The sequence below is a fragment of the Protopterus annectens genome, chromosome 2.part1 (genome assembly GCF_019279795.1).
Source record: "Protopterus annectens isolate FY-2018-M chromosome 2.part1, PAN1.0, whole genome shotgun sequence".
Taxonomy (NCBI): Eukaryota; Metazoa; Chordata; order Ceratodontiformes; family Protopteridae; genus Protopterus; species Protopterus annectens.
Genome location: NC_056729.1, coordinates 907,452,252 through 907,476,880, shown reverse-complemented (window position 1 = coordinate 907,476,880; position 24,629 = coordinate 907,452,252). Strand labels below are relative to the sequence as shown.

At 41.1% G+C, this 24,629-nt stretch overlaps 1 protein-coding gene across 11 annotated transcripts in view; it reads right to left on the bottom strand.

The window, feature by feature from the left end:
* The window catches only part of TENM3 (teneurin transmembrane protein 3), a 3,803,041-nt gene that overhangs the window by 230,203 nt on the left and 3,548,209 nt on the right, over window positions 1-24,629 (bottom strand). For all 11 annotated transcript variants that reach the window (XM_044062527.1, XM_044062530.1, XM_044062531.1 and 8 more), the window contains 2 exons: window positions 15,344-15,576; window positions 6,917-7,071 (listed from right to left, as the gene is read on the bottom strand). In XM_044062527.1, coding sequence (XP_043918462.1) covers window positions 6,917-7,071; window positions 15,344-15,576 — 388 coding nt within the window. The remainder of the gene's footprint in view (window positions 1-6,916; window positions 7,072-15,343; window positions 15,577-24,629) is intronic.

Genomic DNA, 24,629 nt, shown 5'->3' with positions numbered 1-24,629 from the left:
GAAGCCTTTTGGATGATGGATGGCACATAACTAGGTGTGGTGGTGGTGTTGTGACCGAGAGTCACCACAATTAGAGGGCAAGAAGCTTGGAGATGCCATATAGAAGACTGAGAATCAATGCAAAACAATGCAAAAGGAAAAATGAGGAAAAAAATGTAAACCAGGAGGAGTTAACCTTCTTGAGTAGGTACTAGTGTGAAAGACCTTGGCAATGCTATCATTTCTTTAAAAAGCAATGTGAAAGGTCATTCATCAAGGCCAGTGAAACAATGAGCTTTGTTGCATAAGGCTTAAGGGATACAAAAGTCCCATTCACACACTACATTTGACTGTCAGTTTGCCACAAAGGATTAAGACTACTAAAACACTTCTTCTTGTAGTTCATAGTTTGAATCCATCAGGCTGTATTTTAATACTCTAACTGTGAACACCTGACAGTGGTTCTTGGTTACTCCCATACGGAGAGGTGTACCTATGGGTTTTCCCAGTAAACACACACACACACATGCACACACACACACACACACACACTAAAATAAAATACATTATACAATTAGATGAAGAAGTGCTTAAAAAGGTCTAGTATCATGGAAGCATTTCTAACGCATGATATTGGACTGATAGAGTGCATTGTAGAACTGTAAAAGTGACAAGGAAAAAACAAGTGGACTTGCATGAAAGACTAAAAGTGCTTCAGACTCACTCTAAAGACTTATGGTGAAAATGCACATATAAAATATGGGACTCTTGTTGTAAAGTCACTGATAAGAAGGTCATTTTTCAAAAAGGTGAAACAATACTGTCATAATCTTAATATTCTAACTGCAAGCCTCAGTGAACAGACCTACACTTTTTTACTTAGGGTGTGCAATCGCTTGAGGGTGCAGGGAGTGTGCCCACTGCCACAAAAAGTTCTTCTGGGGGGCTATCAGTGTAGCCCAGAAAAAAATGCTGCCCACAATGGAGACGGGATGAATTTAAAGGAAGAGATGGGATGAATGATGGGGACAGGAATTCTTCGATTTTGTATTGTGCGACTTTCAAAACAATACAGCAGAGTGCAGAAAGTAGAGTTCTGTACACTTACCATAAATGTAGATGTTCGAGTGTATTCACTGCTGTAGTTATGGGTTATCCTGCCAGGGGTAGCCCTCAGTCGGCCCGAATACCAGAAGCTTAGTATTTCTGCGTCAGTTGCTGTCACTTCAGGACTGACGTCAGGTCGTTAGTGGTATAAAAACAGGCAGCTGATACCATTACATCAATTTTTCTTGCCCCAAATGTCAAGAGCCCCCAAATAGGGAGCTGAGTTATGGTGGAATAAGACCACCAGTAGAAAGTAAATACCAATAGCCCTGTAAGGAGTGAGGAAGAGAGAGAGAGAAAGAGAAACAAGGGGGCTGGAGGGTGGGAAACCAGGACTGCAACAGTGAATACACTCGAACATCTACATTTATGGTAAGTGTACACAACTGTACTATGTTCCTCGTGTTTCACTGTTGCAGTCATCACACTTGAGTTGATTCCCAAAGCTGAAGAATGGGTGGAGGCGGTCAAGAAGAGTTGGGGCTGGCTAGTACGCCCTGCAGGACTGCAGTTGCAAAGCCTGCCCTGGATGTGAAAGAGATAGGCAGGTGGTAATGCTTGGTGAAGGCATGAAAAGAACTCCATGTTGCAGCTTCCAGGATGTCCTTGGTAGGGACCCATCTGAGAAAGGCTGTAGAGGATGAAGTTGCCCTAGTGGAATGTGTTCTAACCCCCTGTGGGGGTGGTTTCCATGGCGTTTGTAACAGAAATTGATACAGTGTGCTATCCATTTGGAGATTGTTTGTTTTGATATGGCCTTGACCTCTGCCCCTGATGCAAAGCTGACTAGTAGCTGGTCAGATTTCCTAAAGGGCTTAGCCCTATCCAAGTAGAATCTGAGCTGTCTGTGCACATCTAAAGAGTGCAGGATCCTTTCCACCTTATTTTGAGGTTTAGGGCAAAAGGTGGGCAAATGAATAGATTGGTTGAGAGCCACACTGGGCACCACTTTAGGCATGAAAGTTGGGTTATTCCTGAGGGAGACCCTGTCAGCATGGAAAATGATGAAGGATTCCACAGCCATAAGTGCTTGTAGCTCAGACACTCTTCTAGCTGAAGCGATGGCCAAAAGCAAGGCTGTTTTCCAAGAGAAGAATTGTAGCTCTGCTAAAGCTGCAGGCTCAAAGGGGGTAATGTGATCTTTTCCAACAGAAAGTTAAGGTCCCAAGTAGGGGTAGGGGCTCTTCTTGGTGGCCTTAAGTTGTTAGCCCCTCTCAGAAACTGTTTGATGAGAGGATTTTAATGTAAGAGAAGGACAGGCACCTGTGGAGTAAGTTTGATAGGTAATCCAAGATGAGAGGTAAGGAGGACTGTGCTGGGTCAGCTCCTTTAGTCTGGATCCTGGAACAATACCTTTTCCACTTGTCAGCATAGGATTTTCTAGTACTGGATCATCTGGCTTCATGTATAACATCCAGGACCTGCTTGCTCAGGCTGGCCACTGGAGGAGAAGTCAAGGAATAAGTCAGGCTGCCAGGTTCAGGGTGTGCAATTGTGGATGCAAGAATTCTCTCTCCTGCTGTCAGGAGAGTTGGAATCTGAATGAGGTACCATGGAGGCAACGGAGACAGAATGCACAGTAGTGGGTACCAGTGCTGGTGTGGCCAGTCTGGGGCAATCAGGATTGCACTTGGTCTCTCCTCTTATTTTGAGTAGTACTCTGGTAAGAAGAGGAAGGGGGGAAATGCATAGATTCAGAGGTTTTCCCAGTGGAAGGGCAAGGCATCCACTTTCCAGGCCTTGCTGTGAGGTTCCCTGGTGCAGAATTTGCTGAGCTGGTGGTTGTAGGGGGAGGCAAATAGGTCCACCTTCGGGGTACCCCATTTCTGGGTCACAAGGCTGAAGGTGTTGTGGTTTAATTGCCACTCATGTGGGTCTAGGAGATTTCTGCTTAAGTTGTCTGCTACAGAGGTTTGCTTGCCTGGCAGGAACTGGGCTTGCAGGTGAATATGCATGACTGAGGCTGTGTTCCAAAGGGTCATGGCTAGCCTGCAGAGTGGGTAAGAGTGGGTTCCCCCTGCTTGTTGATGTACCACATCACTGTGGTGTTGTCAGTTTTGATTAGTAGAGGCCCCAGAGAGATTAGGGATCTGAAAACTGTCAGAGCATGCTGAACAGCTAGCATCTCTTTCTGGTTGATGTGCAGATGAATTTGATTTGGGCTCCAGTGGCTCTGAATGCACCTGCTGTCCAGATGTGCACCCCAGGCATAGTCTGATGTATTTGTGGTTAGGATCTGGGCGGCATGGGGTTGTGTAAAGGGAAGTCCCTTGTTGTGGTTGCATGCTGCTGCCCACCAAAGGAACTCTTTCCTTAGACAAGGTATCATAGGTATGACAGTTTCCAGGTCCTGAGAATGTTGGCACCAAAGACTTTTTAAGTACCACTGAAGTTTCCTCATGTGCAGTCTGGCATATGGAAATAGTAGAATGCAGGAGGCCATGAACCCTAGAGCTTTCAAGATTTTCCTTGCAGATAACTGGGTTCTGGTGGCCATTTGAGTAGCCTGTCAAATAGGCTTGTTTTTCTGGAGTAAGGAATGCCATCTGGGATGGTGTGTCCAAGCTTGCTCCCAGGAATACAATTTTTTGACTGGGGACTACTTAGGATTTCTTTTCGTTGATAGTGTACCCCAGTGAGGTTAGAAGGTCCTTTACAAATGTCAGGTGCTGCAACAGCTTTTCCTGTCTGCCTGAATCAGGCAGTCATCCAAATAGGGGTAAATTTGAATATTTCTTTGTCTGCAAAAGGCAATGACTGGAGCCAGGCATTTTGTGAAAACTCTGGGAGCAGTGTATAAGCCAAAGGGAAGTGCAGAGAACTGATAATGCATAGATCCTGCCCTGAAACGTAGATATTTCCTGCAGGAGTCCCTGATTGGGATATCCTGATAGGTCTCCTTTAGGTCTAGGGTGGCTAACCAGGCATCTTTGAACAGCACACGGAGAAGCTGTTGTAGGGTGAGCATTTTGAAATTTGGTACCACCAGGAAGGTGTTTAGAATGGACAAATATAAGATTGAGCGCCAGGTGCCCTCTTTTCTGGGTACCAGGAAAAGTCTGGAATAAAAACCTTGGCCTATCTGTTCTGCAGGAACAGGCTGAATTGCCCTTATGGAGAGTAGGGACTGAACTTGGTTTTGTGCCTCTGCTCACTGGTTTGGAGGAAGACCTGGGAACCCTTTTAGTGTTGTCAGCATATGGAAATAAAATTTGTACCCCTGGGATACAATGTTGAGGACCCATCGAACGTTGGTGATAGAGGCCCAGTTTTTTTGCATGGTAGGCAGGTTTTCCTCCTAGAGGCACGAGCAATTGGGCAGAGGTGAGAGGAGGAGTTGAGAAGTCATTGTGAATTTTTTCCATAAGGGGGTGGCTTAGCACTCTCTGTTTTAGAAGTGGAAGTACTCCATTGCTTAGATCTTTGGATACCCTGAGACTGTTGTCTGGGAGGTCTGCTTCCCCTAGGTCTAGTCTGAGGTGGCCTTGAGGGGGCTGGAAAGGACCAATGTTTTGAGAGGCAATGCCTACTGAATCCTGGAGGCTGTACTTGCAAAAAGTCTTTGACTGTTGGCATAGACGTAGCTTTTTCTTCCATCTTTTTTAAAACCTCTTCTGCTTTGGTGCCAAACAGATTGTTTTTATTCAGTGGTGCGTCCAACAATTTTGATTTGACATGATCTGGCAAGGTCTGCTCCTTAAGCCAATCGTGCCTTCTATGTACAGAACTTGTGACTGCTGCCCTACAAGATGCTTCTAGGGCATCAAATCCACATTGCAGGGTATGCTTGCTGACTTGGCTTGCAGAATGCATAAGCTGCTGTAATTCTTTATTTTCTGCACAGTCAGGGAAGGTAGATAATTTTTGTTTAATAAGTTCCATAGTATGTTGCTGGTATTTCAGCATGTGGAACTGACAATTTAATGCTCTAATGGCAAGAGTTGCAGAGGTGTATAGTTTTTTACCCCATCTGTCTAACGCTTGGGAATCCCTGTCCAAGGGGGTGGGATTCTTAGCTGTAGTTGCTTTTATTCCTTTAGGTCCCTGGGAGATGACCTCTGGGTCAGCAGTAGGGTTCTTGAAAAGAAATTTGTATGAGTCAGGGACTCTGTAATACCTGTCAGGTTTCCTGGGAGTAGGAGGTAAAGTATCAGGAGTTAGACTGGACTCCATAAAAACATCATCCACAACATCCAGAACAGGAGGGATAGCTAAGGGTCTGTGCTGTGCTAAAACTAAAAATTCCCTGAGTGTCTTTTTGGACTGAGGAGAATCCTGGTATTCCTAATGGAAATGTTCTCTCAAAGGAATGTAGGGTTTCACCAAAAGGAAAATCCTCTTGACGAGATGCAGAAGGAATGGATTCCTCTGCATCTGAATCCTTATAAGCAGATAAGGGCATGTCTTCATAATCAGAAACCTCAGAGTCGTCGGACTCTTGGTCAGATAAAGTTGCTGGGGACAAGTCTCTTTTCCTTTTAACAGGGGGAGGCTGGCTTCTTCTAATCAGCACGATAAGGTCTTCCACCATTTTAAGCATCTGTGATTGTGGCAAGGAAGCAGGCGCTTGAGTTTGGGTTGTCAGTTTTGTGTCGAATATTGGTAGTGCAAAGAACTTCCTCAGAAGCCGGTGCCTGCACAACAGCTCCAGACCCATCCAAGGTAGGTACATCTGCAGGTTCCATAGTCAAAGAAGAGTCTCGTGGCATACCAGACTCTGAACGGGTCTCGGTAGTGGCCTGCGAATCCATGGAAGCGGGCATTAGGGGCTGCAAAAGCACCTCACCAAGTACCAGTGAACTGGCGACTAGCTTAACGGTAGCATTGGCAGTTTGGGACCTGTGCGGTCTGACTCTGCCTTTATCCTTATGTTTTTTCAGAAGATTAGTTGTCGGATGGCTTACTGAAGTCATTTCAGAATACGGGGATTGAGAGTGAAGGTATTTAGCTAGAGTAAGTGCACGACGACGTATAGTTCGGGCATTGAACAAAGCACAAAACCGACAGAGAGGGACGTCGTGGTCTGGGCCTAAACAGGTGATGCAGTAAGAATGGAAATCTCGGTGTGGTATTTACTTTCCACAGGTGAGACAATTGTTAGCTTTTTCTGACATCGGTTAGAGCAAAAAAAAAAAAGGATCCCTAACGGGGTGCTTATCTTTAGAAGACTTCAACTGCAATTTTGGGAACGAAAACTCAGGTAGCGGCCAACCGGCACTCATGTGAACTGCTTCTTCTTCGGACTCCTCGGCAAGAAAGACTAATGTAATGGTGTCGGCTGCCTGTTTTTATACCACTGACAACCTGACGGACTCCTCGGCAAGAAAGACTAATGTAATGGTGTTGGCTGCCTGTTTTTATACCACTGACAACCTGACGGACTCCTCGGCAAGAAAGACTAATGTAATGGTGTCGGCTGCCTGTTTTTATACCACTGACAACCTGACATCAATCCTGAAGTGACAGCAACCGACGCAGAAATACTAAGCCTCTGGTATTCGGGCCAACTGAGGGCTACCCCTGGCAGAATAACTCAAGTGTGATGACTGCAACAATGAAACATGAAGAACATCAATCATAGAGCTCTAAAGGAGCAGAGAAGGATTAGAATGAGGGTGGGAATGGAAAGGCAGCTAGACAGGCGCTAAGAAGTACGCAGGTACACTAATGTTTGCATCTTCTTCCACAAGCATGTGTCACATTTATGTATGTATGTAAGATTCTTATCTCAGAAATATAATTGACAGATATCTTATCTCTTATGAATTTATCATTATTTACTCATAAGTATTTAAATATTCAAATGCTGCAGATTCCCATTTATAAATACCTGGCTGATGTGCATGCTGCTGTCACAGATCAGTGGGCGAGCAGATGTTAGGTCATTAGAACCCAAAAGTGTTGAAATAATGCCATTCTGGTCCACCTTTCGGATCATGGTTCCATCAATAAAGTATATGATACCATTCTTATCGACTGCAATCCCTGAAAATGTGATAAAAAGGTAAGTCATCTTCAAAATTCTGAAGCTTGAGCAAAGACCTTTTTTCTGCAGCTAATGTTATCTCTGTACAAGGTTGTCAGCAGTGAAAAAGTATACGTGCCAGAGTAATAACATGTATCAATTCTAAGAAAATGCTTAAAATAAAAATAAAAAAAAAATCACAAACTAATCTGATAGGTTCCATATATCTCCATTTCCTATGCATCTTTCCCTGTGGTGCTGACTGGAATGTTGATCATGCTCATACTAGTTTCCGTCCTTCCCTACCTTCTCAAAGAACTATGGTGGGACAGAGGGGGTGGTTTCACTAGGTGCAAGCTATTAAGGGTAAGATCATCAGGTGCTGGTGGTGAGGGAGTGCAGTAGTACCACTGGTTTAGTGGTGCGAAGGGGGTGACTGCCCGACGTGCAAGCTGTTAAGCATATGATCAACAGATGCTGATGGTGTGGTAGTGCAGTAGTACCACTGGTTTAGTGCTGCGGAGGGGGTGGCTGCCCTTGGTGCAAGCTGTTAGGGGGAACGATCATCAGGTGCTGATGGTGCAGGAGTGCAGCAGTAACACTGACTTATGAAACTGTAAATTCATAAATCAATGCCAATATTGCATTTATGACTTGGCGGAAGAGAAAATGCTTAATATGAAGTGAGCTTGTGGTTGTAAATGTAGAAAGCTGCTTGATACAGTTTTAGCCAATAACGTGCTACAGTTGCAGGAGCAAAGAAGAGCTCTTTCTTTTGGGTCAGCTTTATGTTGTAGTGGTGCCAGCTGCTGTTCTGCAGTTTTCCAGTGAATGACCAGGAAGGAAAGAGAAGCCTATTCCTCCACAAGTCCAGAACATGTTTTCTTGGCAGATGCTCGAACTTTGACACAAGCTGCAAAGAGAGCTCTTCTCCTCTCTTCCATGTATACTGTTCATTTTTCTGCAGTGTTCTTTCTTTTTGCATTGTGTTCTTTCCATATTTATTAATATAATACTGTACAAACACATCTTACCTGAGGTCTACTGTACAACCTCAGAACTAATTTACTACCAGTCTAGTCCAGTTTCAGTCCAGATACAGTCTAGTTCAGATACAGATATGCTGCGTCCAAGCCTTTCTGTGTTGGAGGGAAGCCTTCTAGCTTATCAGTGGGAGTGGTAAGCACTAGGTAGCCTATCTACCACAAGAGGAGTGGTTCCTGGCCCAGAAATTCTAGTTTATTGTCCGGTTGGACAGTTTTTCCATCTCTCCCAACTTTCGTGTTTAAAAGCCCGCACTTGCTGTTATTTCCCGCCTTTCCAGCAACTAGTCTAGTCCAGATACAGACTTGCTGTACCCAGGACTGCTGAAAGCTTCTGAGTGGTGCCAGAGTCTGCTCTTCAATTTTTCTCTTAGATCTTCTAGTTCTCTCCTCTCCTGCACTTATACTAGCTTATTAGTCTAGCACTTTACCAGACTTCTTGTAGCAATTATTGTTGCACACAAGTGCTACCACCACTAATGTTCTACAAGGAAACAGATCTAGTACTTATTAGCAAAGCCCACCCCTTCAGGCATGTCTAAAGGTCAGTTCCCTGTGCTTTCTCCTATTAACCTGGTGAACATGGGGATCCTGAGGCAAAGTAGCAACTGCCTCATGTACACCATCAACCCCCTCCTCTTACCTTCCAGCACTCAGACTTGCGAGATATGCACTTATATATCCAAACTGGAAGCCACGCACTCTCCAGTGAAGACCGGAATAGCTGGTCAAGAGGAGAAGGTCAACACTTGCACCACACCACATGGAACACATAGCCATCTGGATCACATACCAGCACTGCCTTCACATAAAAACACATACCACACACCCATCTTCACGGTGCCTCTCAATAAAAATCTACCCAAGCAGCAGAGACCTCCAAGGCAGAAACACATTCAACCACTACAACACAACACTAATCATGAGACACATAATTCTCCTAAACAGTGTGCCACTCAACCAAAGTCCCTAAGGCAAAACAGCATGCCCAACACACTAGCCATAGGTGACTCGATAGTGAGGCACACTGATGTCCCACTCACTAGGTAGAATAAGGAGAAAGTAACAGTCAGCTGCCTCTCAGGTGCCAGGATCTGACACATAATGCATGCACTCAGGTAGCTCAGCAACAGGTACAAATATGACTCTGTCATTGTACATGTGGGTGTGAATGACCTGAGACGTACCTCCCTGGACTACATGAAAAGAGACATGGAGGAGCTCTTGGATTATGTAGCCCAGGTAGGTATGATCCTAGCCCTGAGCAGCATCCTACCATCACCCAGAATTATACCACAGTACAAGCAGAAAATGACTGACTTCAACAATTGGCTAAGTTTCTGGTGTCACTCTGAGGGGATCCAGTATCTGTCTGCCTGGGATGACATGAATGACAGACCTCGATGCTTTGCCAGAGATGGCCTGCATCTTTCACCCCTGGGCTTCCGGTTACTGGCCAAGGCTCTTGACACCCCTACAGTGCCTTTTTTAGGTGGTGTTCCAAAGACCAAATTACCACCGTAACAGCTACAAACAAATGCAATTTGAGGGTCATGTTGCTCAACGCTAGAAGTCTAAATCTCAAAATGCACTCACTCGAGGCACTCCTTAAAATGGAGAACATCAACATTTGTGCTGTAACAGAGACCTGGTTCAAGGCAGCAGAAAGCACCCCTGCGCTACCAGGCTATAATTCATTCCACACCTTTTGGCCCCAGAACTTAGACTGAAGCTTCAAAGGTGGTGGTGTTTCCATATTCATAAAGAATGCGCACACATCCAGACTGGTAGCCCAACATAACGCATCAGAGATACTTTAGGTGCAACTAACATTGGGTAAGACAGTGATTCAGGTCGTAGCCTGCTATAGGTCCCTAACCATGACCCAAGAATCACACTCCACGTTCCTAAGCACTCTGGAGAATATTGGATCTAACTTAACACTCTCTTACTAGGCAACTTCAACTACCCCTCCATTAACTAGGTAAACTACTTATGTACCAATACACTTGCCCAGCGTTTCCTGGAGTTCATTAATTCCAATGCCCTGGACCAGCTCGTTCTTTCCCCCACTAGAGGTAGCAACATCCTTGACCTGGTCATTACTAACATAGGCGACCATTGCTCTACACCAATAGTCAGCTCCTCCCTGGTTAGATCCGACCACAAACTAATCACCTTGGAAATCCAACATCCCTCCCACCCTCACCCCCCAGCAAAGGTAACCCCCAATAAAAAACTTCTCCAAAGCTAAATTTGGGATCCTAAAAACAGAGGTGGTTAACTTGATGGCACCCATGCAAATGGAGAATAGTTGCGTGACCGCAGAATCATACAAGAATGCACTGTATGAACATGTACACAAATGCATGGATCTCGCCATACCCAACAGAACCAAGACACTCCCCTCCAAACAAAAGGAAGCCAATCTTGTGGTCTTCTGCCATAAACAAACTCTACAACAGAAGGAGGAAACTGATGCAGAATAAGGTGAAGTCCCACGACTGGAAAAACTCCCTTATCTGCCTGAACAAAAAGCTGAGATCCCTCATCAAATCCTCTAAAGCTAGGTATGAAAACAGAATTGCAGCAGATAGTAAAGACAACCGCAAGGCCTTCTACAGTTATGTAAAGAATCTCCAAGGCAATACCCAGATTTGCTCTGAGCTACTGCACAATGGTACCTCCTACCAACAGATAATGCCAGTATAATGGCCGACAGATTCAGTGCCAACTTTAACCCCCCCCCCCTAAAGGATCAATCACAATACCAGTAGATTGCCAGGCACCCAGTATTACTGCTGCATAGGTTAAAACAGCACTGTCCAAGGCCAAGAATACAGCTTTTATGGGATCTGACAATATCCTTGGTTGTGTTCTACATGAACTACAGAGTGAACTGGCACCTCACCTGTGTGCCCTGTTCAATCACAGCCTCACCTCAAGCTTTGTCCCTGCTGAATGGCGCACTGCTACAGTCATCCCTCTCCACAAAGGAGGAGCGACTACAGACCCTGGGAACTATCTCCCCATTTGCCTGACCAGTCTGATATGCAAAGGTATGGAACACATCATCATGGACCTAATAAACAAGGATACAGAGAATCTCCAAACACTGGATCCCACACAGTTTGGTTTTGTGAAGGGTAGATCATGCCTGCTCAACTTGGTCGACTTCTTTGAGTCAGTCACCAGAGCTGTGGATGAAGGCAAGGTGGTTCATACAGCCTACCTTGATCTGGCCAAGGCTTCTGATACCATTCCCCACTCAGGAATCATAGAAAAACTCACTAAGCTTGGCATCAACCCCTATATTACTAGGTGGGTTGCAAACTGGCTCACAGATAGAACCCACAGTGTAAAAGTAGCTGATTCCAAGTCAGACTGCTGATTAGTCATGAGTGGAGTCCCACAGGGTTCGGTCCTGGGTCCTCTCCTGTTTGGTATCTTCTTCTCTGAAGTCCAGGCCAAAATGAAGGGACTCTAGCTAACAAAGTTTGCAGATGATTGCAAGTTGGGAGCTATTATTAACTCCCCAAGTGATATTGACATCCTACAGAATGGCCTCACTTTGACCAGTGACTGGTGTCAGAACCATGGCCTTAAGCTCAATGCCAAAAAATGTGTCGTCATACCCTTTGGGAAAAACCCGGTTCCCATGAATTGCCACATTGATGGTAGTCCACTGAACACAGAAGGTGTTATAAGAGATCTGGGAACACAGGTTGACAGCAACCTCCCTTTTGATCACCACATTACCACTGTGGTCAGAAAGTCCTATGTGACACATTACTAAGGGTTTTGCATCCAGGAAGAAAGAGGTCATTGTCTCCCACTACTCTTCCCTCATTAGGCCAATCATTGAGAACAATGCCCCATTTGGCATGTACCTCACTAGACATCTGCAACAACTGGAGAGACTGCAAAAGTACCTCACAAAGAGGATCCTGGGCCTTAAACACTTGTCCTATATGGACAGACTCAAAAAACTCCCAACTATTCTCTATCTCATATCGCCTACTTAGAGGTGATCTCTGCTTGACTTACAAAGCCATGTCTAACCCAGCTCTGTTAGAAATGCTACACCTAAAGAAATCCCAATACCTCTGCACCACATGCTCCGGAGACCTCAACCTCATTACCACAATTAACAGAACATGCTGGTGGGACAGGTTCATAACCTACAGACTGCCCATGCTATGGAACAGACTTCCCATACATGTCAAGCAGAGCACCTTGCTGACCCTCTTCAAGAGAAATCTTGATGAGTGGATGGGGAACAGAAAATTCACCCCAGGGATATCTGCAGTGGCTCTACTCAACAGAGGCATTGGGAACTATGGTTGGGTGGCACTATGCCAAGGTAATCCTATGACTAAGCTTGTAAAGGCCCCAGGGCCATTAGCCTAGTACACACCTATGAACCTATGAACCAGTGCCTCACCAGCATATTTTAGTAGTGTTACATTAGAAAGAGTCACTAAAGTGATCAGCATGAATTCATGCCTTCCTCAGCCACCTCTGTATGGTCTATCACTGAGAAAGTCCACTCATGAACCTGAAATGCTGACACAGCAGCAAAAGACATGCTGGTGCCACAGGCTTCTGTTCATTACTCTGTTTCAGAATAGAACTTCAGCAGAGCCAGGTTACAAACAGAGCTGTCAGAACTCCCTGGACCAATGAACTGAAAACATCCGCTCCTGGCATGTGTTAGTGGCTGGAGCAAAGTATCATTTGCCCACCTTGCTCTTGTCATTTAGAATTAACTATATTCCCTGTTATTCTAATAAAATAAACATTTTACTTACTTTATGTCATTCATGGCCTGGTGGTGTCTCCTTGTGTTTTAAGTTGTTTTCACCACTGCTTTATTTGTTGTGGACTTTGTGATTTTGGTTTGTAAGTAGGCTTATTAGCTCAAAGCTATGTAAGTCAAAGACAATAAAGAGAATAACTATGCTAATGACATGTTCCAAGATACACTTGGAAGGTTAGACACCCTTTCCTTTGGTTGTGTAAAGTCAACTTTGACCACTCATGAAAAAGGTACACTTCTGTGCAGTACTGATATGCAATACTAGAAAGTCAGAATGCAAGCAACCTGCTTGCATTAACATGACATTAAATAAACTGCAATGAAATACTGTCTTGTTAAGAGGTATACATATGTGCTACACTCTTGTCCAGAATAAATCTGTGCTGTTAGCACATTCTCTGGAACTAAGCAACCTCCTTACGCCAAACAGACTCTCCTCCAATATTTCCAGTAAGACTGCAGAAAGGATCATGGTTATCAGACAGTTTCACACCAACTTACTGTGTGGTACTAATAATGAGATGACCTAAGATGTGTAGCCATTGTCCAAAGGGCTTGGAGCCCTTACAACATCTGGCCATTTTAACTACTATTGAAATAACTGCTTAGAAAACAATGCTGCTCAGGCTTCCCTCCATTTAGCAGTGCCACACCATCTTATTGTGCAGAAGGATTGTTTCAAAGCCAGAAAAAAGCATAGCTATCAAACAGGTTAAGCAAGGTGGAGGAGGAACTCAGAGAGGTCTAAGGAGGACAGGATGTGAGACCCTCAGCAAGAGAAGCTGGGAGTCATTGGCTGACGTGATTAACAGACACTGCTATAAGATGGCAAAAGAGGGAAAAATGTCTAAATACAGATAACCATGTAAAAGCAAGTTATTACTCTCAAGAGTTAAACTTAGGGGCACAGGAAAGCACTGAATCACCTCAGCTCTTTGCTAACCCAAAATAGCCATTAGCAGCAAGCCAGCAACCCAGGAGCAAAGATGACTAAGGTCAATTTAACAGTAAAGGTGAACTTGATGGAGCAGGGTGTGGCAGCTTACAAATGTTAATGCACTTACTACTAGGTGCGGAGTTAGAAGAAGGAAAGACATGCACTGAATATATATAAAAGGTCATTTGTCAGCAATGAGACACAACCAACTGACAATAGTATATCGACCATACTGTGCAAAACTGTGCTATACTGTGCTGTACACTCATTCACATTAAACTGCCTTGCACAGGTGTAGCACTATAATCTCATTACCTGCATAGGAAGGACAACACATCATCATATTTCATTTCCAATACAGTGTCAAAATGTACAGCGGAAATAAGTAATTTTACTGCCCAGAATTCTTGTTATTGCATTGGGACATGTACTAACAAGTGCAAATGTAATAACTTATTTTGATGACTTATAAGACATGCTCACTTTTTAATTTTAAATTAGTTTTATACTTAGTACTTTGGCTATTTTAACTATCAGCTCTGATCTTTGTTTCTCAACTCCATGTGCCACCCAAGTACATTTCGCCCTAGTGCATCACACAAGAAAAGTGCAGTCTCTTGAGAATCCTATTGAGCCTGGAAGGAGGCAGGATTCCAAGGAATTACATGCATGCTGACAGCTGTAGGACAAATATTACTTATATCTATAAGTTATGACACAGAGTGCAGTAATGGAGAACCTCGTTTACATGCCTACACTTCAGTTCATGCTGAAGACAAATCAATAGAATGTGTTGAAAAGTAAATAGATTATAGGAAGGTGGATAGTTTTTCCCTCCTCAGCATTCAGAACTGCACATCCTTAACTGTGAACCCCAAACCCTCACTCCCAAGAATAATAAAGCAGGCTATGAACTGTTTGATCTCATCCCCACCCTGTACACACTTCTGGAACATTCTAGTAGTTGAACCTGAAATGCCGACAGCACAGCTGGGAGCAAGACCCCTTTACAAGTGTCACCTAAAAATGTCTAACTTGTTAACCTAGGTTATATCCTTTTATAAACATACTAAAGGCCCTTACTGTCCTGAATGATTCTTATTGTCATAACTTTTTATTATTTTCCTTGGCAGGAGCTGAACCACTTGAATCCTGCAACTATATATCCCTATATCGAAAAAAAAAAAAAAAACATTTTTTTGGCAAAAGATTGCTGGCCTAATGGGATATACCACACCCTAAAAAGCAATAAATAAAAACTTATGCTAAGCCTTTACTTTGTGGATTCTGAAAAGAAATTCTGATGACTGCTCAGTAAATAATGATATGTTTTGAATATTCCAAGATGGTATCTTATCCCAATATCATTACCCCTGAAAGGTATGACATTATCACTTTTTACAAAAAAAAATACAAACATCAGCAAATAAAAACAATTCATATGGCTCGGAGTGAATGTGAACAAAATAATGTCAGTTACTGTTTTTACAAACCTTTGGGGTTAATGAGCAGGGCATCTACAGCTTTTCCCCCATCACCGCACCTTGATTCATCAAAAGGATTGCACTGCTCTCCAGTTCCTGCAACAACTTCTAAATTCTTTGTCAGATCTTTAGCACCAGTCAGGGACTTGGGATGATATATTCTGCGTGTGTTTGTATCAGAAATGTACAGTTCTCCAGAGACAGGGTTTGTTGCCAGAAAGTATCTGTGAGCTGGATTGTTACTGTGGGGAAAAATGCACATTGTTAAAAACAGTGTTGGGAATGACTCACAGAAAGCATATTCAATACTAATTAATCCCACTCCCAACCATGAGAATATTACAGTGTTTTTGTTTTTCAATTGCAAAGGAAACGGCAGACTGTTAACAGCATGCATAATAAAGGAATTAATTATATAGGTCAACTGTTTGCCTTCTTGGTGTACATGGAAACGCTACCATGCAGGAAACAGCTTGTAGTCTATTTTAAAACTGAGTTTCAAGATGCTTCGGGATATGATAGCAGCAGCTTATTAGAAAATGACAGATGATCACTAACATGTAACTAGGCACTGAAGTTTTTACTTTTGTAAGACTTCTTCAATTCTATTTTTTGCAAAGCAAATATTCTTTTTTGTGACAAGAAGACGAGATGCGTCTCTTCATGAAAATTTACCTTCTGTGCTCATTACTAAAGGGCTCCTTTAAGTCAGCCCCTTCAGTACTACCACTCAAACCTCTGCTGATTTGCTATATAATAAGGTGCTAAACCCTGGCAACTTTAGCCTTGGTACTCCTCAGGATCTAAAGACAGGTATTTTGCAAACCTGTTGGAACAAAGATAATAGATCTACCTCCTACACCCTGTAATACATGTCATGTTAGAGTAACAATGAGAAAGACACTCCATGGAAACTGCTTTGAGGACAGGGCTGCAATAAAAGGAAATGGCCACACAGCTATATTCTACAAAACAGCTATAAAAGCTCTGAAATGCAAAACAAAATGAAAATAAAACCATGCTTCCCACAGTGTTTTCATTATGGAGTGTTTGCTGGCAATGTCACTTCATCATGATGTTTTGGTCATTTACAAAGACAATGTACGTGTTTTGGGAATTCTGCATGGTATTTTCCAGCTTAGCCATAATCTGTGACTTGGTCTGGGTAATACAGGATTTACCCACAGTTGTGGTTTGTTCACAAGGGTGAAGTCAGAGTGATCAAGTAAATCCACACATGGGTAAATCCAATGTTATCTATACACAGGAGTGGATTACTGCTACAACAGAATTATATTATCTAAGAAAGAAACTGCTTCCAACTTTTAAATATGGCCATTGTACAATGGGACTTCAGTTTTCTGCTCCTTCTGCTGTCTGTGTAATGTACGCTGCATGGTTAGGGCAAACATGTGCCGACACTAGGTCAGTATAACTCCTTAAAAACTACTTTCATTTTATTATTCCTTTCATGCCGTCTGAGGATCTGAAATGCAGGTACTTGTGGTCTTGAATTTTGGATCCTTAGACTGCAAGAAATATGACCTGTTCATCTGGGGTTGGCAAAATGGTTAAGGTGTTTACCTCAAATACCAAAGCACAGAGTTGAATCCCCTCCAAGGGAAATTGGCTAGGCTTAAAATGGCCTACAAGCGTAGTTAGTCTAGTACTTACTTATGACCCTATAGTTAAGATTTTTTTTTGGGGGGGGGGGTTGGACACAAGGTACAGGGTTTGATTCTCACCTTTGAAAGGGAAATTGGCTAGGCATAAAATGGCTCACAAAGGCAGCTAGCCTAGTACGTACCTATGAATCTATGAACTTAGGATTATGGCATTCACTCTCCAACACATACCACACCCCAAGGAATAACAAAAGCACAACATGAAACTGCATAATTACTTGTGCATCTGCTACTTCTTGATGTGATTTTTCTCATATTATTTTAAAATACTTGTTTACTTTTTCTGTTGTCACTGTCTATTAGGCTACTGCCACACATACCTTTTCCTGTGGGTAAAACTGGATTTTTATTGGGCATGCTGACTTCCTCTGCCCAATCAGCATGTGCATTTTTAAATATCAGAAATATTTCATTGTATAATTGACATTGATGTGACTAGAAGTTATACTGCTGTTTACAATTCTATCATCTTGAATGGGCAAAATCAACTGCTCTACTAAAGCATTTAGAGTCAACAGGTGAAGGGCTGCTGGCTATTCTAAGTGCCCATCTTGAGCACATAGTAAGCTATTATTTGCCCATCTCACTCTAGTCCTTTACAATCAGCTGTAATATTTGATCTGGGCATGAAACTCAGAGCTCTACATCAGGAGATGCCTCCAGTACTTTCTGTTTTGAAGCATTTATTTAAATTATTTTACAGACACAAATTCTGTTTTTACTTTGCAAAGTTTTACTTTTATGATTATTATTATTATTATTATTGTTCATTCCTGCATTCTGAACTATTTTAATTCTGTGATTTTCATTAGAACAATACTCACTGGTTCTTTTGATTGTAAACTACCTAGAATTAGGCATTTAAATAGTCTACTAAAGTAAATAAAAATAAATAAAATGGTTCCTAGTACTATGCCTGGTATGCCAATCTCCACAAAATGGACTACTTTGCAGCTTTTTATTACCAACACAAAATGACTTTGTACACTTACTGCTCACAACAGAGCATAAATCTGGCTGGCACACTGGTAATTTAGGTATTCAGAGTCCCAAACATGGAAAATATACATATGCAGACACTGAATCCTCAGTGTCACACTTGTGTGAATTAGTTGGCACTGCTGATAAGTAAAATAATTTTAGGAGATGATTTTATTTTACTGTTTCTTGTAGAAGAATCCATAAGAGTTGCCCACAGCACCTTCACCATGCATTACATATGTATCGCATTGTCGGCTATACCAACCATATGCTCTCCACTTATACTTAACATTTTTCCATCTTTTACAAACGTTTTAATTTAAGGTAGAGAATTAGGGAAGACAAACATGGTTCTTCCCCAGTTGAGTGCCACATGTCAAAGAAGCACCCAATCATGCTGAATTTCCATTTAATAGCATTAAATGGAAATACTGCTAGTTTCAGTTTACATTTTTACTGACTATAATGCATTTGCACTGCACTTTGAATTACAACATGCACAATCATAAATAGATTAACTGAAAAAGCCACTTAATTGCAATCAGATAGTCCTTAAAATACCACCCCTGAGCATTTCTCATCCCACACATGTCCTCTTGTAACTGTGATGCTAAATTCCCAATCTGCAAATGTCAATTTCCCATGTTTGGAGAAATTCTGGGTACCCAAACTTCCAGTATCAACCAAATGGAATAAAGGAGGCAGTCCTGCCTGGCGAACAGGAAGTGCACTCTAGTAACAGTTAATACACAAACAAGAACTTTTTTTTTTGTTCACTCAATGACTGTTTTTCCTTCCTCTTATCAGTACTTGCATTTACAGTACTGAATACAGGCCTGTAAGTTCAGTACTGTTCAATATTCTGTCTCACGACATTCTTTCCGAGCACCTTAAAATAATACCTGTTATGTCTATGAGTCAAACAAAAATGTTTCCTTGAATCGTGATAAGCCATTTCACACTACTTCATGCCCCTAAGTGTCTCATTGTGAAAATGCCCCTCGCTGTGAAAATGCCAATTTTTCTTCAGCTTTTTGTGTGCAGCGACATAATATGAATGAACAGTGACTATTACTACTGTGGCCGTACACTGCATTGCACCTTTAACATAAGCCTTACTATTGTGTAATTTATATGTGCATCACCATGTTACGTAATACTGAAAACAGTTAAAAAGAAATTTGCCTAGTGGGATTTTTACTTTAAAAACACTACAAGTTATGTAATTTAAAAGAAATCTTGACGAAAATCCCATGTGATTTTCAACCTATCAGGCACCAAAACCTGTCATGATATCTCATTCTGCATAAAGCACTCAATGTATGACTATCACATTGCTGGTGAACATTTTCCGTAATGAGAAGTTAAATAAAATTAAAACAATATTGCTAGAATGTCATATGGCAACCCTTTCTGCTCATTTTAGTAGTGATAAACTCAGACTAGGTCATTAACTATTTAAAAAAAAACAGGAAGCACAGACAGCAGGACAAAAGAAAGTAGGGGAGACAAAAATACATGGCAATGTCTGCAAAGATGCAACAAGAAATATATACCACCAAATACTTCATAAACTAGAAGAACAGCACTATCACACATTCACTGATAAAACCAATGAGTTCTGATTACAAACTGCAACTCAGACTGACAATTGGAGAAAATGATCTAGATAACAATACATAGAATACTTTTTCATATATTTTTAGAATTTCTTCCTAAAATGGACTTTGCGGGTTTAATTAATGAACTTTGGATTTGTGTACTGTAAGTGGCGGATATGTTCACTTACATACAGTGGATCACTAAGAACAAAGTGGCACTCCAGTGCTCTGAAATATAAGACAGGTAAATGTTTTCTGTGGTGATGTTAAATAAGCAAATACACACACACACACACACACACACACACACACACACACACACACACACACACACATGAAATATGCAATGCAAAAACACCTTTGATAAGACAAGCTTTTATACAGTCTCTTTTAAGAAAAGGTTATAAATACTGAAAATATGTCCATCTTTAAAACAGTCTCTAGCGAAACCTTCTCATCTTCTCCCCAGTCTCATTTAATAACTATTAAATTCCACACAGCCATGAGCACTATAACAGATAGATGAACAAGATAGATGGACACACTGATACAGACAGACAGATAAGCAAAGGGACATTAAATAATTAGACATGGAGAAATTATTCATTTAAAATAGCTTTTCCTAAAATTGTTAAAAATAGTACTCAACACAGAACAAGTACAAAACACTTAAGATCTGCCTGCTTCAATGCCTTCTCGACTGCTCTAAATCAACTGCTTTTGTCAATAAGAGGCACTATAGATGTAGTGCAGAACTGTTTTATGTACTTTAAAGAGCATCTGAAATGCTGTAAATCTGTACTACAATACTGCCTTCTCATCATCACTTGTTCTGGTGCAGTTCAGCTACTTATTCTTGGAGTTCATTATCAAACCAAGTATTTTTTATTCTTGCTTTGTATTACTTTTATCTATTTAGTAATTCAAGAAGCAATTGTATCACTTAAACTAGCAATGACACAGTAAGCATGAGGGCAATATAGTGCATAAGACTGTCAGAGTTAACAGGAATTGTGTCATATTATTATTACTGAATCTTTGTTGCTACAATTTTAAATACCCTCTTTAGTAATATATTATGGGTTATCACAAATTCATTCAACAACCTCATTAATGATGTTAAAATGAAGTGTAAAATAGTAAATAGATCCTGCTACAGAGACAATACTTTTAAAGATGTCACACCTCTAGACACAATCTGTTTGCTGATAAGATTTTCATACCTATTTTAGTGAATATTTCGATTTGCTTCCTTTACTGTTTAGAAATTCAACAGAATGCTAACCTGTGTCTATATCTATATATCAATATGTGTGTGTGTGCGTGTGCGTGTGTATGTGTGGTTCATTAACCAGAGAAGTGGGCTAATCCAAAGACCCTTTTCAGCCACAACCCAGGGCACAGGAACAAGACGATACATTAAAAATATCAAGTGAAATATGAATGCAACGAAGACATTTATGTAACATTAACAACAGACATTACATACAAAAGAATGTGAAAGTCATAACAAATTTGTATAACAATTAATACAACTACAATGAATAGATAAGCTCAGCAATATTTTTTAAGCTGGTCCAGAGAAGTTAGATGAATATACAAGTATACAAAAATACCATGCACCCTAAAGAGGGGCACATTGCTAAAGTTATGCTAGTCACAGTTTTTACTAAGGAGGTAAAGTTAACAATTGTAGAAAGTTTAGTATATAAGGCCTAGCCAAGATACCACCTCCCAAAGCAATAGCATACCATGCATAGCCAAGCTAATCCTCCTAAAAGTAAACAAATACATAATAATGAAGGCAGCCTGGCAGCCATTTCTTAATTCAGCATCAGTTATGTCCATTACTAAAGTGGCAAAATTAAGAATTATAGCACAAACACCTGGTGTGAGATTTGCAAGAAAGTAAACTATAATAATGTCTACTATTAAATGTGCAAGGCAGCCTACACCTTGGAATCAGACTCTAAGTCTATCAAGCAATTACACTGTTTTTTTTTTTCAAACAGATGGGGTCTGATGGTTTCCTTAAATTAAGATATTCATTTATTACACAATTTTGTTTATATACAGTTTAGTAAACATATTTATTTATTTATTTATTTTCAGGTTAGCCATAATAGTATCTAGCTATTTATATGACCATAGTTTAGTATAGCAATAACCCACGCCTGGGTGTGGGTAATGCGGGATTTACCCACGGTTGGCGTGGTTTGGTCCCGAGGGTAAATCCCGCATTACCCACACCCAGGCGTGGGTTATTGCTATTATACTATGACATTATTTAAGAAAAGAAATAACTACTTTTCTTAAATAATGGCATTGTATAATGCCTCTTTGCTGCCCTTCAGCAGCTGTCTGGTATCCGCGGCAGTTCTGATGTACCTATGCAGTACATCAGAGCTGAGGCCAAAAGCAATGGAGAAAGCAAGATCTCCATTGCATTTTACTGTTTTGCTATGTTAAATGGGTTTAACATAGCGAGACAGCTTTAAAATAAGCAACGGACATCTCCGTTGCTTATTTTAAAGCTGTCTCGCTATGTTAAACCCATTTAACATAGCGAGACAGGTTTAAAAAAAAGCAACGGAGAAAGCAAGATCTCCGTTGCTTTTTACACACTGTGTCGCTATGTTAAAGGAGTTTAACATAGCGAGACAGCTTTAAAAAAAGCAACGGAGATCTCCGTTGCTTTTTTTAAACCTGTGTCGCTATGTTAAACTCTTTTAACATAGCGAGACCGTGTTTTAAAAGAGACTTATACTAATGGAAAAAGTCCGGGCGACCGGACCTTTTTCCATTAGTATAAGTCGATTTACAACGTGCATGTTTTGGAATATTAATGGGGGGTCATGGTATAATATACAGTAACACACAGATAAATAGATACATAAATATCAGTCTGTCTACATCCATACACAAGCATATGCTCATGTACATACAGATAAGCATGCTTCTGCCTGCCTGCTAAAATGCATGCTTTATGTATACCTCAGGAGCAGGTTAAAGCACAAGTCTAGTGTAGAGGGAAACTGCCCACAAAATCCTTGGGAAGCACAATCAAATCCATCAATGCAAAGCTACATCTAACTTACTGCATTTATAAAATGATTCAGTGAGGAACATGAGACTGAAAATGTCATGTTGAATTTATTGAACCATAATATACAGTTAGATGGCATCTCTCAGACAGTTCATTGCAATGTTTCTTTGTGCCATTTTTATAAAACAAAGAATAATATGTGAGCACTAACTAAGGTGATGTTGGAAACACAACAGCCAGCTGAAAAATGGTTCTTATGTTCGTATATCTGTGATAGCTAATGTCCACCAAACAATAAAATGAGAGCTTCAAGTGAACACTGAGTAGATATCACTAACTAGCATAATGATGGGCAAAACATCAGGGCCTGCCATGTAATTAATAGAAGGGCTGCAAGTAGGGATTCGAAACTGCTTATTACTTTACTGAGTCACAGGAGGAACAGGGACATCAACAATGTGGGAATGAATTAATTACGACAGCAGTAGCCTCCTTTACTGTAATGTAAGACATCAGTATGGGAAGTTTTTTCTCACCATTTTATATAATGTGGAAAGACGTATAATGTTCTATTTGTCCTGGGGATAGAAGTTATGTTCCCCTCATTAATGAGAACTAATGTGAACTAGTGTGCTATAAATAAGAGTTAACTGCTGTAATTTAGTGAGATTTAAAGTTAACCTCAAGAGAAAATATGGCATGTAATAAAGGAAACATTTTTTTAAATACCATAAGAAAACTCTTCTGTGTAGTTATTTCTTACCTTTTTAATAGAAAATTACTACTTCATATAAGCAAAATGGTGAGAATTATCTTTACAATAACAGCTGAAATTCGGATATGTGGATCAATCAGTATCCCATATTTACAGATGGGAAGAGAAATATCCAGAAAACAAACTCTGATCAAATAAAGGAAGGTTGAGTTTTGACTTCTAATGTGGCGCCTCCCTGATTAGATATATTCACTATAACTCCATAGTAAAAGGTCTAAAGAAATGAGATAATGCCTTCATATGAAATATATTTTGTGGATTGAATGGGTCAGGAAAAAAGGAAGTTAAGAAGGAAGGAGAGAAGTAGTGAAAGTGGGTAAAGGTCTGCATATGGAGGAACATCAGGAACACGAGGTATAACTTACCATCAGATGAGAGATGAAAAAAATTATAACAACACTGTAGGAAAATCTTCTTCAACATGAGAAAAAAATGGAGGAAGCACAACAAGGACTGAATGACCACTCTGATGCGATACAGGGGCTAACTGAAAAAGTGGAAGGCTCACTTGGATGCTACAGAGGTGAGAATGCACTGCTTAGAATTTAAACTGTGGATATGGAGGGCAGAGCTTACTGCTAAAATATCAGACTAGCACGGTTGGTGGAAAAATGTGAACAGCAGGACTGTAAAGCGGCAGTGCATAAACTGTTAGTGGAGTAGTCCGAGCTGGATCTAGACCTGATCCAGAGAACTCGCCAAAAAGTACAGAGGAAAAGAAAGATGCCACAATGCATCTTAGATCAATAATAGTCTGTTTTCCTGCATATAAACTGAAGGAGCAGATGTCAGAATGATTGTGGAGAATGAAGAAGCTGATGGTGGGAGATGTTTGTGTGTTAATTGATTATGACTATTCATGTGTTAATTGACCATGACTATTCATGTGTTAATTGATCATGACTATTCTTAAGAGACGCAAAAAAAAGGAGCACTTTTAACAAGGCTATCTACATCTGCAGCGACAGAAAGATCAGATGGGGAATGCTTTATCCAGCAACACTAAGGATTTATCTGCATGGTAACACAAAACCTTTTGTTAATCCAGAAGGATTGAATTGGCTCCAGAAAGTGGTTAACCACAGAAGTGAAGAAGAAAGAACTTGACGCATGGAGGAGGTCACAGAGGAAGGGTCCACAGAAGGAGAACAGACATCAGGCAAAAAAGTGGAACGCTTTCCACATTTTAGAAAGTAGCAGAGACTGA